This window comes from Falco naumanni, chromosome 2 (genome assembly GCF_017639655.2).
Source record: "Falco naumanni isolate bFalNau1 chromosome 2, bFalNau1.pat, whole genome shotgun sequence".
Lineage (NCBI taxonomy): Eukaryota > Metazoa > Chordata > Aves > Falconiformes > Falconidae > Falco > Falco naumanni.
Window position 1 is genome coordinate 75,393,034 of NC_054055.1, and position 16,690 is coordinate 75,409,723.

At 42.7% G+C, this 16,690-nt stretch overlaps 1 protein-coding gene across 1 annotated transcript in view; it reads right to left on the bottom strand.

Moving 5' to 3' along the window:
- DHRSX (dehydrogenase/reductase X-linked) overlaps positions 1–16,690 on the bottom strand; it is a 168,126-nt gene that overhangs the window by 129,329 nt on the left and 22,107 nt on the right. Inside the window, exon 2 of the mRNA XM_040584907.1 lies at positions 844–951. Coding sequence (XP_040440841.1) covers positions 844–951 — 108 coding nt within the window. The remainder of the gene's footprint in view (positions 1–843; positions 952–16,690) is intronic.

Genomic DNA, 16,690 nt, shown 5'->3' on the forward strand with positions numbered 1-16,690 from the left:
ATCAGGGTAGGTTTAGATTGAATATTAGGAAAAATTTCATCACTGAAAGGGTGGTCAAGCATTGGAACAGGCTGCCCAAGGAGGTGGTGGAATCAGCACCCCTGGAAGTGTTTAAAAATACATACATGCAGTGCTTAGGGACATGGTTTAGTGGTGGACTTGGCAGTTAATGGTTGGACTTTGAGATCATCTTAAAGGTCTTTTCTAACCTAAATGACTCTATGACTCTATACGCTCTATATTAGGAATGGAGGAAAGCAGGCACCTCCAGAAGGTGAGTTGTCCAGCCCATCTTAGACATGAACCTCTCTGGGTATTTAATTTCTTGCCTTGCCTATAAAGATCACCTACAGTGACAAACTGAGAAGTAAATGTGCAATGTTTACATGGATAAAGTTATACGGGCTTTGTCTGCCCTTATAACACAGATCACCCCCCACAACACATTGGAATACTCCTTCAAGGCTTTCATTAGTTTTCCTCTCAGTGAACATGTGTACCCTAATGTTGAAGCATAGTCCACCCCCAGTAATAAGATAACAAACTATTTTTGTAATATCCATATTTTTAAGTTTTTTTCATGACCTTATTGTTTACTTCTTATATAAGGTAGTTCAACTCTTCCAAGTTCTGCAGAAAAAAAAAATCCCATCCACTGTTCTTCAAGATCTTGCAAAGCAAAATATAAATCAAACCTTTATTTGTGCTAAATGCCAGCAAAAGTATCTCTTACCTTCCCCTGCCATATCTTTACTTATGCTGGAAAGAAAATAATCCTTAAAAGAAAAAAAAATTACTTTCCAAAACAAAAGTATATTAATATTAACAAAATAATGACTTTACCTATTATAACGTGCATGCCAAGTCTTGCCAAATGCTTCACAGTTTGGTAACCAATTCCTTTAGCCCCTCCAGTCACTATAGCAACCTTTCCATTTTGTGTAGGGAAAACTATATGAAGAAAAAAAATAACAAAAAAAAAAAAGATTAGTTCACAATAGTAACGCAATTAAGAAGTTAAGAAGTATTTTAAAGAAGTATATACTTAGCAGACCACTCAAGCCAGGCCAGTAAACAATCTCAGAAGCAGACTCTGTATGGAAATAAAAACTATTGAGCATCTGCCATTATTTACTGCGCTATAATTTTCCAGTATTAACAGATCACAAAAGACTGAGGTTGATGACACAAAAGACAAGCATCCAGTTTAGGAAGTTTCCCATTTCTATTTGCATGCATGTCATCATACTGCAGCAATCTGGCCTTTAAAATTTTCACCTTAACTTTGTTACAGAGCAAGGTGACAGCTGTTACAAGTCAGCTCAGGGATGGTTTACTCCATGCATACAGGGAAAAAAAATTAATTATCGGCAGCACGATATCCTGAAGACTTCTTAAATGATGAAGGACAGGCCAGTAGCATGGGGGAAATAGCAAAGAGCTCAGACGCAGATGACATCTCTAAAGGGCAGGAGCCAGCTGACCTAATTTACCTGCATAACTGAGCACTCTCCCCATTGAAAATCACAGGGTCCTGCCCCCGGATAAGGAGGGAGCAATTCTCTGCATGAAAACCCCCAACAACTTTTCCCACCCATCCCATCCCTCTCCTGCAGAAGCCAGCACCCCTGATACCCACAGTCGGCCCCACACCACCTGCACCCCAACAAAAGCTCCTTAACCCAGGGCAACGTGCAGCCCAGCAGGCAGGGCTCATTCCTCAAAGGCCCTCTGCTAGGGGATGCTTAGACCTACGGCCTGTGTCCCCAGGCAGCCCTTTGACCACCAAATGAGCCAAAAAGTGGCTGGGATGGCCCCAGCAGGGTGGCCACCATCCTGACTGTGAGCTCTCATGTCAGCTGTGGGTTGCCCACCGCATCTCTCCAGGATGGAGGGAGCCCTCCCAGCAAAGGAGAGCAAAGGCATTTTAATCTAACTGCTTGTGGAACGCACAAATTAGGTCAAATATCAAATATGATTTTTTTATGAGGTGGCAAATCTTTCATGTGAAGTACCATGTGGTCTTCAGGTGACCAAGGTGAATTTCTGTCTGCTTTTTAGAAGAAGCTGCTAGGTATCTGTACGGAGAAAACGGCGCTGAATTTTTTATCTTGCCATGGTGCAGTGTCCATAGGCAAAATTACAGATAAAAAAAATGTTAAAAAGACTTTCATCTATCAAAGGACTTTCAATTTTGATTTCTAGGTTTTTAGGGGATTGCTTTGTCATACAACATGAACTCATATTTTACATGGTTATGAAAGACAGAACTGGTGCTGGCACAAGCCGCTTCCTTCACAGTAACTTCAAAAAGGACCCAGATTTCACCTTTTCTGAAACACATAGTTCTTTCCAGCACAATTCAACATGAATTTCTGTTCTCTTCAGGAAATGACGTGATTCTTCCCATCCATGCAGAGTGAGAATTGGTTGCAACTATCTGAAAGTTAATTCCTGTTACAGTGATAGCCATGCATGTAGGTTTCCTAATACATATAATCTGAGCTAAATAAAACTTTCGCAAGAGCTTTCCGAAAGGGCTTCACTTTAGTTACAAGCAGTCCTGCAATTTCCACCAAAAATACTTTTCATAACAAACTCTAAATAAAATGCCCACGTTCTTTTCAATAGTTAAGCCTAGAAACTAAAGCTAGACCTGACACTAAACACTTGGGTAAGTCGTCCACTCGGGGTAGTATTTCTTAATTGCTTATTACTTTACCAGACTTGGCCCTTTTAGATTATGTTTTCCTGGTCTGTTCTCTGTCAGTGAAGCAGAAAACAAAAGGAAAAGAATACATTTTTGGAGTTTTTGAAAATGCAGACTGGAAATAAAGACTTTAAAGAGGAAGAAAAATGAATGTTCTTAGTGTGAAACAAGTTGTCACCTCTATGTGAACAGTCTTTGTGCCTCAGCATGACCAAATACACTTGAAATTTGTCAAGGACATACAATGTCAAGTCCTTTCAGCCATGGAGTGAAAAATCATTGCCTGAATGATTTGCGTTCGTAAAAAGGGGGACCAGTACATGCCCACTGTTCAACATTTTAGAACACAAGGAAACAAGAGCACATTGCCTTGTACCAAAGGTGAATTGAGAGGAGACACGACTGTCTCATAACTGGGAACACAGCAATACTCTGCAAGACGGCAGACAAATCTGAAACAAACTATTTTTTGAGCTTTTGTTAGGTCAAAAAGTTCAAGTTAACATTTTTCTAGTGAAAAATGAATTCTTGCAAAGCAAATCCCTCTTCACTCAGTCAAGCCCATGCTGCAAGAGCCATTCTGAGGCCTCTCCGGAGGGGTCGAACAGCTTCAAATCTATACAGGGAGCACTGGCATTGCCTTGGTGTTAAAGCAGGAAAGGCCATTTCTGGCCACGACAGATACTTGTGTGAATTTTGCATGTGACAACTGCATATGTACTCGTAAAGAAAACGTCAGCTAGAAGGCGAAAATGTGATCTGAAGTCCACTAAGCAATTTTTTTTTAAAGTTTAGTTAATCCAATCATAAACTACATTGAAAATTCTGCTGATACAATAGAGCGAGTTGCACAAATGAGAGGCTTGCTTCCTCCCCAGAACTCTTTCTCCCCATTTATCCTTCATCCCCTTTCACCTGTGCATTTCGGTATAGAATCTGGAGAAACAAGGAAAATGAAGTCATTTCCATTTTTGTTTATTTCACTATAGCTGAAAAAACATACTCCAACACCAACAAAAGGAATTTGTTCAAGAGAAATTGCTTTCCTTTAGGCCTCTCACCACACTGCCAACCTGACATTTGGATTTTGCGTGTTGCATACTGGTGCTGCCACTCATTTCCATTACTGCACCACTACAGCTACCTATTGAATAAGAAGTGACATTTCAGTGCAAAATTAATTCACTTAGAAGAAATGGATGAAAGAAAAGGAGAAAAAGAAGTCAGGACTGGGGAAGGCGCAATAACACAAAGGAAAAATGGGAAGTCAGAAGAGCAAAGCGGTAACAGGTATCACAGCGGTGAAATGGCGCTTAGCACAGGACAATGAAAGAAAATGCCTGGTCCTACCCTGTCCATGAGGACTGCAAAGAACAGGACAATTTTTGGTCCCAGCAGCCACTCAAATCAGGTACATTACGAACCTGCAATGAAGAGCAGGACAGATGCACAGACTCCACTGCAGAGATGCATTCAGCAAGATCCTATATTACAGAGAGCTTTAAAACAGGCCTGTTTGTGGCAGCTAGCTCCAACGGGCTAAGGAAGCACCCAGGGAGGGAGAAATGAGGGCTGCAGACACATAGATGAATGGCCAGTATCCATTTTATTTACAGCAGGTACAGTATACAGCTTCTACGTAGCATGGTTTTGAATAGACACAACACTGCATGTCACATCTCAGTGTATCAGCTCACTGCAGCCAAACAGGAAAGACAAAGAGAAAAACTGAAATGCATCTTTCAGAGCTGGGGGCAGGGGGGAGGAAAAAACAAAACAAAAAAAACCAAAAAAAACCCCAAAAAATAACCCCATCAATTAATTCTTAACTTTTATTTTTATTAATCTTAATTTTAATCTGCAGAAAAGGTGTACTGTTTCCACCGAGACAAATAGCTTAATGTAAAATGAATCTCCATGAAAATGAGACACTGTTGGTTCTTACACCGATAAAAGTGGTCAAGATCAAATCCAGGCTGCATGTGTAAGCCAGCGGCAACTACAGTGAAAGGCAGGCTCTTGGTGCCTTGTTCCCACTAGAACTCTGCTGTTGGGTAGAGTTTGCAAAACACTCACCTTTTCAGTGTGAAAACACCTCTTCCATGATGAAACTTAACATCGAACTTTCAAAGCAGACCTGGGCTCTGCCTGGTGTTCCAGCAGATACTGTTTATTTTGGGTGAGAGGTTGAGGAGCGAGCGTGGCCGGAGGCTGGGAGCCCTCCAGGCAGGAGGCAGTGGAGACTCACTGGCTTTGCCACACTGGGGATTTTCCCTCTGGTGCTTCTTGCACCTCATTTAAAACATCCTAGCTCTGTCTCTGCCTCTACTCCTGGTAAGTAGGCAGATACTGATCTCAATTACACAGGCGTAATGCCAGTGCTCTCACCGTGGGACAAGAGAACCGTACAGTCCTGCTGCTAATGAAATCCCATGACCAAGCTGTTCATTTCCCTTTGTGTTCGGCGAAGCCAGCCTGCAGTCCCCAAGTGCTACTTTATCACGCTGAAGTCTGAGAGAGGCTTCTCCCGGGGTGCAGGTTCTGCCTGTATCCCAACATATTTGGAAGAAATAAGCCTGTCTACTTTGCAAGCGGATTAAGCTAAAGCAGAAAAATAAGGCAGATTTAGTCTGTAATAAATATGTCCAGATGTAAAGCTGTTTTAAAATAATTGTTGTCCTTTTAAATATACTTCTCCTTAATCCAAAATAACTTCCATGCACATCCTAGCACAAAGCTGACACTATGAAGAATTTAAGGCAATTCTGTAAATTTTTACAATATCAATTTTTAAGGGGCTGTCAAGATGTTCCTGCAACTGCCAAGACCACCAGAAATAAAACAGACCGTAGGCTCGTATCAATGACCACCTCCATATCGATGACCAGTTCCTGCTGGCAAAACCTCAGCTCTGGGGTAGGGATGGGGTTAATTGAAGTAGCCAAATCAACACAGGCATTAAACGTTGTTCTTCGCAGAAACATACCATGTGAACACAGACAATGCAGAAGCTCAGAAGAGCTCCCCTTAAGAGCTGCTTGCTTTGGCATTCTGTAATCTTTACAACACAGCCCAGTTAAGGCCAAAAAAAGGAAGAAAAAGGTATTATTAAAGCTTTATTAAAAGTAAATGACATCAAATTTTTACAAAGTTCCATCTCCTACCCTATTAATCTAGCATCTGCATTGTGGAACATTCTGAGTCACATGCACATTAAAATGTAATATCTTTATATTATTCTCTTCATCAAATCCTCTTTTTAAGACATTGGAGGCCAAAGGCAGAATTTAGATTGTCTGAATCAGTCTCCAGTCCTCATCAGGCAAGAAAGACAAGTGCTGCTGAAGGCATCCAAAGAGCTGGTCAGAGGAGCCACCCAAGAGGCACCACACTGGGACCTGCCTGCACCTCCCGAACTGGGCACACAGTGTAGGGACTTTGGTGCCATTTGCACTGAAGAGACCCCTGCAGACAAATCCTACCAGTTAATTTTTTCCTTCCTCCTATACCTGAATAATTTACATGCAAATATTATGCCTGAAGGTAACAGGGAGAACCACAGGTGGGGGGAAAAGATATAATGAAAAAAAGAAAAGCAGCCCCAATGAATATTTAGTTTGATGACCGAACAACAAGAGCCAAGTTTGGAGCTGTTCCCATACAGCAACACCAAGTGAGAAAAAGAAAGCAAACTAATTGTCAGTCCTCATCTAATGCCACAGGACAAGGCACCATCGAGTTTTTATAGTCGGCTGAAGAATTCATACAGCTCAGTCTACCACAGAATTATTCTCCACAAAAATCTCTTTTTCCTTGATTTACATGGTGGTGATGCTGAGATTATAGCCATTAACATCCCTTTCAAAGCAAATGTAGAAAAATGATTCATTTGCTGCTCCGAGAGGCAACCAGTGGACTGCTGGGGAATCCACGCAGCTTCCAGCAACAGCCTTCAGTGTGTTAGATGTTACAGTCACATCTCTGTAAACTTCTGTTTTGGCAGAAACTGGGTAAACAGAGACCGGACTCAAAAAGTCACCCCAGCACTATCCTAACCGAAGAAAATTTCTGGTACTCAAGTCCTGAGGAATAAACCACACAATGTTTTTTCTCATACAGCACCAGCTTTCACCAGTGGAAAAGCTGCATGTCCTAAGCATGTCGTAAGCCTGTGCAGATGATCTTTCAATTGCAAATGGTCTTTCCAAATTTGCACACCAAAATATTTTCTGCCTCTGCTGCTTCCTATCACTTTCCTAAGGAACATCAAAATGCAATCAAGATGGAAGGCCTTTGAGGCTGGAAACCAGGTAGGTCACAACCAGCCTGACTTGTCCTTCTGTGAAGAGGTATCCTGCTGGTTTCAGCAACTGAGGCCATCACACCTTCACTGATGAACAACTGTCATGTGCACATGCAGATCCACTGGCATATGACCAACAGGTCCATGTACCTCAAATCCTTGGGCACATTGTGTAAGGGTGATTTATTTGCCCAGGGAGAGCATTTGTTCTAATTTTGCACCAGCTAGGTGATGAGCCTCCTAGCTTTTGTCTTACTTTACTTCTGTAGAAGTGAGAGTCGGGAATTACGAGCAAATGGAGGTACCAGAGACAGGATGGTCCTGGAATCACTCATGGGAAGGGAAAGGTGTTGAAGAACCAGAACAGCAGGAGAAACCAAACCATGGAAATGTGTCCCTTACCCTACAAACGCATAGTATCTCAAGGTGCTATTAATGGAACAGCAGCAGCCAGATGGCTGTAAGAATTTCAGCAGCCAGGGGAAGACCTAATTTAAGAAGCCTCCCACACACCCATCAATAGAGAAGACAGATTGTTAACAACCACTCGCAAAACCACAGCAAAACCCCTGGCATCCTTAAGACCAAGTTTTCTGTTTAACCATTGCATAAGGCGCACACAAGTCCTAAAACGCTGCGTGCCAACAAACAGTAGCTCACACTTACCCACACTGGAAATTCATAGAAGCTCCATCCCCTGTATTTCAGGCAGGGATATCCGACACGGGAACACACATGCAGCCCGTGCCTGTGAAGCAGGCATTTCCACAATACAGCAGAGCTCTCACACACACGCAGCATGGACAGTCACTGGACCAGCAGCAGCAATTTGTCTGGGCTGCCTGGACACCTGGAAACCCAAGCAGTGCCGTGACTCAAGCCAAGGCACCACATATCTAGCAAGCCTGGACAAACGGCTAAAGTGTACGAAGGCAGCAAATGACACAAAAGCAGAGGAGCTGACAGCTACGCCAACAGAAAAGCAGCATACTCACCCAGCCAAGGAGCTAATGTGTATCCTCATCCCTTCCTGGCCTCATCAACATAGGAACAAGTGATATCTCTCCAGAGTTAGCACTAAACATCTGCTGAGCCAGACTAATGATTATTTTTTTTTTTAATTGCCAATGAAAACAATTTAAAAAACGCCAAACATTTAATTCTGCTGTAAGTTTATAGCATTTGTTTAGCTTTTTGAAAAGCATGCCAGCTTGCTTGTAGGGACAAAGTGATAACATTTTCAGGCAAGATGTCAAGCCCTTCACAGAAGCCAGATACAAGATCCCAAAATCAATTCCAGGACTCATCCCCAGATATCTCATTCAACACAGGAGAAAGTCATACTAAAGGATTAATAAGCAGAATAGCTCCTCCTCCTCCTCTTATTTTTCAACTCATGAACACACTGGGGAGCCTTGGGAGGTATTAGATAGCAACAAGTATTATTAGAGCTCACTATCCCCAGACCAAAGTACCAGTATCCACAGCAAGACCTAACTATAGTAGAAGAAATTCACATATTAGAAAAGATGCAAGACAACCTGGTGCAATATTAACAAGAAAGATGTGATGGCAGCATTACAGTACTGGAAGAAATATTTTTTTGCTAAAGAAAAACAATGACACTCTAAATAAGGCAGCTTTTCAGAGCAACAGTTTTTGGCACTCAAAAATCCAGGTCCTGTGATAAGAGATCTTTCTCGCAAAAATGGGAAGCGGGGTGGAAAGCTGCATTAAAAATCTCATTTGCAAGACACATCTATCTGCATTTCTTGTGGTGATTCCTGGAAAGACAGGATAAATACCGATAAAGGGAGAAGTGGGGGGGGAACACAGGGTGTGGAAGGGGAAGCAGAAGAGAGTGTTAAGACTCTCAAAGACACAGGAAAATATTTTTATTGTCAAAAAGAGGTTATTTTTGAATGCTTCAGCCCCCCTCACCCTCTCTTCGCTTACCCCCCGACTTCCAACTATTTAGCTGAAAGAGACACATCACTAAGCAATTTAAGACACCTGAATCATAAATCTTTGCATGGTGTTATTGTCCTCAAGGCAAAAAAAAGTCCAATGAGGCGACCTGCACAGACAGCTTGGCCTCCTGCTACTAATGGGTGCAAATCAACTGTGGTTTGGTGCGGGGAAGATGGTGTAAGCCAAGGCACTGTAACCACAGACTGGTAGAAAGGTAAGCTATGGCTACTGCCAAAGTCATCCGAAAAATACTTCCTCTGCGCTCGCTCATGGATTTTCAGTGCCCTGTTCTCTAGAGTGCGTGACTGGACTTTGCAAGGGAAGAAGTCCTGCCTGGTTATGAGAGCCAAGGGAAGCTGCATTTTCACACATCTTTCGGCTGGACCCTGAGTTCTTTTGGTTTATTTGTCAAATAGAATCCTCAGTGATATTGATCCTGGGCTTTGTGATGCTGCTAGACTTGGCAGAAGGGCTGCACAGACAAAAAGGTAACTGCGGTTTTCAAAAACAATATAGGTGGCAATTTTCTGAACTGGTTTATGCTGTCTTTGCTCTGACTGCGAAGAACCTCTTCCTCCAATAAACCCGACACAGACCTTCTGTATCATGCCCATTGACCACACCAAAAAAAGCTGAATGTTGCCCCCCGCCCAAGAAAGCAGAGGCTGAGAATGGAGAAAACTAAAGAGGATGGTTAATATGGGAAGATTTCTTGCCATTTCTGAATTGGCTTTCTCTCAGACAATGGGAAACAAGGCTGCATTGAAAAGTGGTTTGATTAAGTATATATCTGAGCTTTTTACCATACAAGTTCAGGCTGATTTTGACAGAGAGATATTAGGAAATTTGATCCCAACGAATATGGAGCTGCCCTAAGGTGAAAGAAAGCAAAAGTAGAAGGGAGGGTGCAGTTCCCGAGTCCTAAATCTCACTTCTGGCCATGTTTGCCATTCTCGGGTACTTTGTTCCCTTAGCCAAAACTCATCTAAAGATAAGAGATTTGAATCTAATTTTGATGAGTGCCAAACAGATAGATTGAACACACCATTATACAAATCAGACAGTTGGGAAATACCACAGTGCACTATTAAAATCTACTAAAAATTCATCAGGAATCCAGGTTTGCCCACAATGCGCTCTGGGAGTAAAGTTCCCAACCAAATGTATAGGAATAGCAGAGCACTTGATCCCTGGGAGGAGCTGGAGAGGCAGGGGTTAGAGAGAAAGAAAGAAAAAAGAGATGGAAAAGTTGCTTTAGATCTACAAATACAAATTGTATTAATGAAATTATGACTCTGCAAGTTCCAAACGGGCATCGAGCAACTTCTGCTATCACACACTGATCCTTATCTTAAACATCCTTGCTATTCTTGGCTTGAGACAGCTTTTGCCAGAGAAATACAAGTCTCGAGACAAGGATATTTCAGATAAAGGCTGATACCACATATAGACAAACTTGTGCAAGAATATTTGACACCAGACTACCCACTGGCGTTACACCACACATGGCATTTTTTGCTCCAATATGCAATCATTCTGTCTTGGGGAAAGATGCCAACTAGGGCCTCGAATGAGGCCATGAAACGCCGCCTTCACTTGGAAGGGAGGGCTTTGCTGCCGTGCACCAGGTACGAGAGGTGTGCGGGACACCGTCGCACTCGGATGGGAGCGGCGGCTGAAGGGCACAGCGCCAGCGGGGCTCAGCCAGGGCGATCGATGCGTGAGCGCTCCTGGCTTTGCTCGTAAAAGGCACTTCACAAAATCTAATGCAGGGCTTTCTGAAATAAGGACAAGAGGGCTGTTGCAGTCCTATGAAGAAATCCTGGTAATTCCTTACAGTATAGTGGACAGCCACAGCCTGCATGTGACAGATTGCTGGTCTTGTCAAAAATACCAGGAGAAGAAACTCGACACAAGCTCCAAGAGGAAAATAACCATCCCTTACATATGCATATATTTAAAGGAACCATTTACCCATCTCATTTCTTACATGGGAAAATACTATCACAAGAATAGAGAAGGACATATTTCCATTTGTCATGTATTCTCTGCCCTGCTTATCTTTCATTCCTTTTATATATTTACCTATTAAATCTTACTCTTTGGCTTTCTTCTCTTTCACTCCAGTCACACGAAAGATAGGGAAGTTACATACAGCTGTATCTTCAAATCAAGAAAAAGCATCTGGTTATCTTTTGAACAGATTTACTAATACTTACTCCCATACTCCCTCCCTCTGGGCAAATGTAACTGTACAGTACCTCAGGCAATGTCATTTTATGTAAAACTTCCCAATGCTCTTCAAGTCATGTCACCTTGTAATTATATTTTTTTCCTGTTGTGAAATAAGAGATGAAAAAGAGGAGCTCATCCCAGGAGATTTAAATAGGGGTAATGGAAATAGCTCTGCATAGTCTAATACCTGCAGAATGAACTTTCCCATCCTGCAAAAGTTAAGAGACATTAGAAATTATTTTTTTTTCATTCGGTATCAGGAACCAAAGATTATCCAGGCTTCAAGCTTTTACAAACACCTAAGAAGTAGATGCAGCTCCGTGTCAGAATGGTTTACATTCCTCAAGATGTAAAAAAACATTTCAAGCCCTTGCCCTCAGTCATACCCCAAGCATACAAAAGCCTTCCCAGCATAACACCCAATCTAACAGCAGAAAGTTTCAGTGCCACCAAACATTTGCCATTTAAAGACACATTTCCTTCCTCCAGGCCATGCTCAGAAATCCAGTGACAATTTGTAAGAAGCCATAAATAGAAAAGAAAGTGAAATGTACGTAATGCCAGAAAATGTCTTCTCTCAGAAAGACCACGTCCCAGCGATCTCAAACAACTTGACAGTTAATATGCAGGCACTGTGGCACAGAATTCCTAAGGATTTATAATTTCATATCTACCTGTGAAAAATTAGCATTTAGGTTACAGTTTTGACCTAAAAAACATGTCAATGGTTTGAAATGACAGTGAGTTTGAAATGCTAAAAAAAAAAGAATCGGCAAAGAGTGACATGCCTGTTACTCCATTATGACCTGAGTAAATGTCACAACTGGCTGCAATGCAGAAACTTCATTTTAGATGATTGTAAGTGCTGGGCTGGTTGTTTCACAACAAAGAGACCTCTGCAAGGGGAAAAAACAAACAGCACAACAAAAACCCTGCTGCTACTCTTGATTTAATCCCAAATAAAGCAGAAATCAACCCAAGCAGGCAAGCCCCCACACCTTCCACAGAAGAAAGGCTCTGTCACAAACCTTCAAGTCTGGAGAATATTTACAGTAATCAAAGCTCAGAAAATGCTGAAACTCCAGATATTCATCAGCACTTTCATACGCAGAAACTGAAGCAGAGAATGATCTTACTTACGGTCAAACTGGAAAGACTGATCTACTTACAGTCAAACTGGAAATCCAAACCAAAAGCGAAATAGTTACCTACTTTTTAGCATCTCACCACAGGAATTAAAAAGCCAACAGAAAAAAATTTATACTTTGCACTATGATCCATACTTTTCAAAAGACCAAATATTTTATTTTCAATTTTCAAGATAGTATTGACAGTATTACTGTATTCCTAGACAGTACAGGATATTGTATCACAACCCCCAATATCGTCTTTACAGCTTCTATTTGTACCGCTTGTGAATTCCAACACCTTTTGTTATGACCACATGCTATTAAAGGATTGAATTAATCATTCCATCACTTCTTGCTCAGAGCGCAGATGGAAAGATACAGCTGGGCAACCAATACATCATAAAAGTCGATTCTTTAAATATTCCCTTATTATATTGGGGGGGGGGGGGGGGGGGGGGGGGGGGAGGGGGGAGGGGGGAGCTGGCAAGATCATTAAGAGTAGTTTAAACTGCATCTCCTCTCTTCCCAGAGGCAGAGAATGTAATTTCCATATCCCAATCAAGCTTAAGAGCACCCAGCTGAAGGTCACATTCAGATCTGCCTCTTGCAGCCAACAAAATGCTCTGCTGCCACTTAAACAGTCCCCTTTGCTTCCCGTGGCTTCAGCATGACAGTATTTACATCTAACATCAATAAGTAAGCAGAAGTCACAAGTTGGTATACGGAACTTAAAAGGTAATTGAAAGTTTCTGGAGTACTTCACTTCAGAAAACTCTGCAATCACTTGTGAACTTAAGTGCTTGTTATCATATACAAAGCTCCAGTAATTAGAATCAGGAAAAGAGATACAAAGTGATTAGAGATTATTGGGAAAAACCTACTTAATAGGACGCATAGCACATAAACCAATCGATACTTAAAGCTATCACGACATACCTGCAATTAATTAAAATACAAAACATTAAAAAGCACGTTTCCAAATTAATAAAATTGTCAGAAGCGACCAACAATCAGAAGCCATGACAGCATCATCATTCATGTGAGAAAACCCTCAGGTGCTACTGGCTTAATAAAAAAGATGGAAAATAGCCTCAGCGTCCCTTCCTCTCCCTCTCTGCCCTACCTCCGCATCCTTCAAACCAGCCCCTGGATAAAACATTTATTTCTTCGGCTAGGCAGCACCTGGTGAAGAATCTGGACAGTGGCAAAAGCTGTCTGCAGACCATCACTCATGTGTGCCCATCTGCCCCTCAGTGGATGCACCCAAAGCAGTGGCTCCAGGGAAAGTCAGGCTCACCTTGCTCGTGTGGGACAAGAGGATGGAGACAGGGCAGGCACTTGTGGGGCTGCCCAGCCCCCGGGGGAGCTGCCCGAGCTTGGTGCCCTGGATGCCCAGGGCTTTGAGCTGCCCAACCCTCCACTGCCACATGCCACCTCCCAGGACCACCTCCCAGCTTCCAGAAGCACAGACTCATGATGGAATATAGCTTGGGGGGTGGGGGGGCATATTTTATTATTTGTTTTTAAGATGGGAGTTTCACTGAACCCCCCAAGGCCCTGGAAGGAGCCTTTTCTATAGGCAAAACTGCTTAAAAATCAATTCTAACTTGGAACAAGTATGAAGGGCACATACATGTTTTGTCTTTAAGACAGCTACAACTCTTACTTTCCAAAGATGGCATTTTATTCATTTTTCTCATTTTATTCAGTTTTCACAAGGTACCTGCTTTGCAACAGACAGCTAATTTTTTTGAAAGATTTTTTTAAAAAAAGTAGACATTTTTATTCCTCAGTGAAAAACTTGCTTTTGAATGAAATTTTACAGGGCATTATTGTAATGCAGACTCACAGAATTCAGGGAATTAGTTAACTTAAAAGAGCAGCTACCGTGCATGCTCTACAATTGCTCTTCATCAAAATTGTCAAAAGATTTTTAATATGCAGTTACCACACAGATTAAAAGCTCTCAAAGTATTTCTCCATATAAGAGGCCACCATTCCACAGTGTCATTATCTGCTATTAATATTTCAATTAGAGAGTATCACACTCCTCTGAAGAAGCGCAACTGCTCGCAAAACAAGTCCCAGTATTGATAATGCTCCAGGAGTATGACACAGACGTCCTATTTTTGTTCCTACATTTAATTACCTCCTATAAATAGCTTTTGAAATTTTTAAGGGAAAAGCTCATTTCACACAGAAACACGCGTTGACTGACACCTCCCAACCACCCTGCTTGCAAGGGGTGAAGGCTGCAGGCACCACCGCCGGCCCTTCTGCACAGCCAGGCTATGACCTCACTCACCACGACCTGATGTTACCAGCCATTCAAACAGGTCAGTCCATCACAGTGCGCCCCGTCAGTGCTCCTAAGGATGTCAGACAGAAATGCCAGCACTTTTGGGGCGTCAGCGCTAGCGCAAGCAAGCCTCACACGTGCTTTCTGTTGCATCTGACCACAGGATCGAGCTCAAACCACGTGGCCGTGCAACAGCCCATTTGGTGTGAAATGCTCTTTCAAGGCACAATTCCCTCTTCTTATCTGAGAAAAAGACACTTTATTATGACAGGTCTTACAGTCCCATATTCATTATGCCAAGCTAATAATCAACTTTCAGTGCAGTTGATATACCTAGAGCCACCTCTCAAAGGACGGACCTTGCCAAGCTGATGGACGGCAGTTACCTATCTACAGCACTCATACTAACCTCACATTAAACAACAAAAAGTTAAATTACATTTAATTTCTGTTTGATGCTAAATAATTACAATAATTTGCATGACTTTTTTTTTTTTTGAGAAGCATAAAGGAATTTAGCATTTAAACATATCAAGGGGAGGAAAAAAAGCTTCAGGAATAAAAGCTTAAGAGCTTGCACTGGCTTATGCAGCCACTCTCTGCCATTTCCAATATTTCTCTGTTTAGGGCTTTTTCAATCAACATGCAAGGCTTTCAAGCACACGCTTTCACACTGTGTGCTGACTTCTTGGTGATTTGAAAGATGTAACCCTCAAATGCAGTTACTGTTCCAGACTTCAGCCTCGTATCTCCATCAGCCCCCTGTAACAAGCAGTCTGAACAGCCAGCCTGCTCACACTGGCTCCTCCAGTGGGGCTTTGCCACCAGTTAGAACCTCTGTCAGAAAAAATCATGGTGATATAGAAGGTAAAAGGTGCGCAGCTACTTGCAGGGAGAGGAAAGGGAGTCCTTCCCATCTCTGCAAGCTGTACCAGCAGCTACTTACATCAGCATTCATTATATTTTATTGCATTTGAAGCTTTGCAACTTTCTGTACAGAAAACCCAGCAGTGCTGAAGGTTACAACACCTTCATTTTGGCCACAGTACCACCTCCCTCCCAAGGCACGCGGGGACATCTGGCTAATGTCTCTGTGCCCTGATGCGACCTGTGACCAGTGCAGCTGTACCAGCAAAAGCCCACACTCTGCTCTAGACACAGTTACTGGCATTCCAGATTTTGCCTGGGGAAACAGAAAAACTTTGTTTTACTGAATAAGCTGTTCTTCTGCAAGTGTTTCCCTGCTCATGCATGTGGCACCTTTGCAAGGGAGTGCTTTGTCCAGCACGACAGCTCAGCAGCCAAGCCAGCCCCGTGTGTGTTCAACCTGGAGAAGACCAGTGTTCAGGTAAAAAAAAGCAGTAGCTAACAGTCAAACCCAAGGCAGAGAGGAGTGATGTCAATACGAAGAGGGACACCCAGAACAACTCACCAGGGTCACACCACCTACACCTCAGTGGCAGCAGTGACGTTTCTCCAGGGGGAGCAGGCGTTTTGCCAGCCCTGCCTTTCCCTAGTCCTGCTGCTGCTGCACATGCCAGGGACCAGCAGGAAGAAAAGGTCTCAGCATCTCACCCTTCAAACCACCACTGGCCAAACTAGAGGAGCATGCTGTAAACCCATTTTGACACAGACCCCGATGCATTTGCAAGCAACAGATCCTGCCCACAGAGATGCTGTTGGCAGTACGGCCATGCCAGCCACGCTCTGCCCACTGAGCCACTGCGGTGGTTCCCGCGGCTCTCGGCCTCGGTCCCCATCGTCGCAGCCCTCAGCAAAACCACATGCCGGCTGACAGCCAGATCGTGCTTGTAAAGATGCCTTCTCCTTTACAGCAGAGGGTAGCAGCTTGGAAGAATTTGAACTGAATAAATTGGACCTCATCGCTGAATTACAATCATTTTCTGTATATGTATGTGGATATGTACACGCTTTTCTTTTAAGGAAGAAAAAGAATGCTTTGAAAATTGGATTAGAAGACTGGGAAGTAAATCATGGTTTTCACCTGTCACTAGAATATTTTATGACTGGTTTTAATGAGC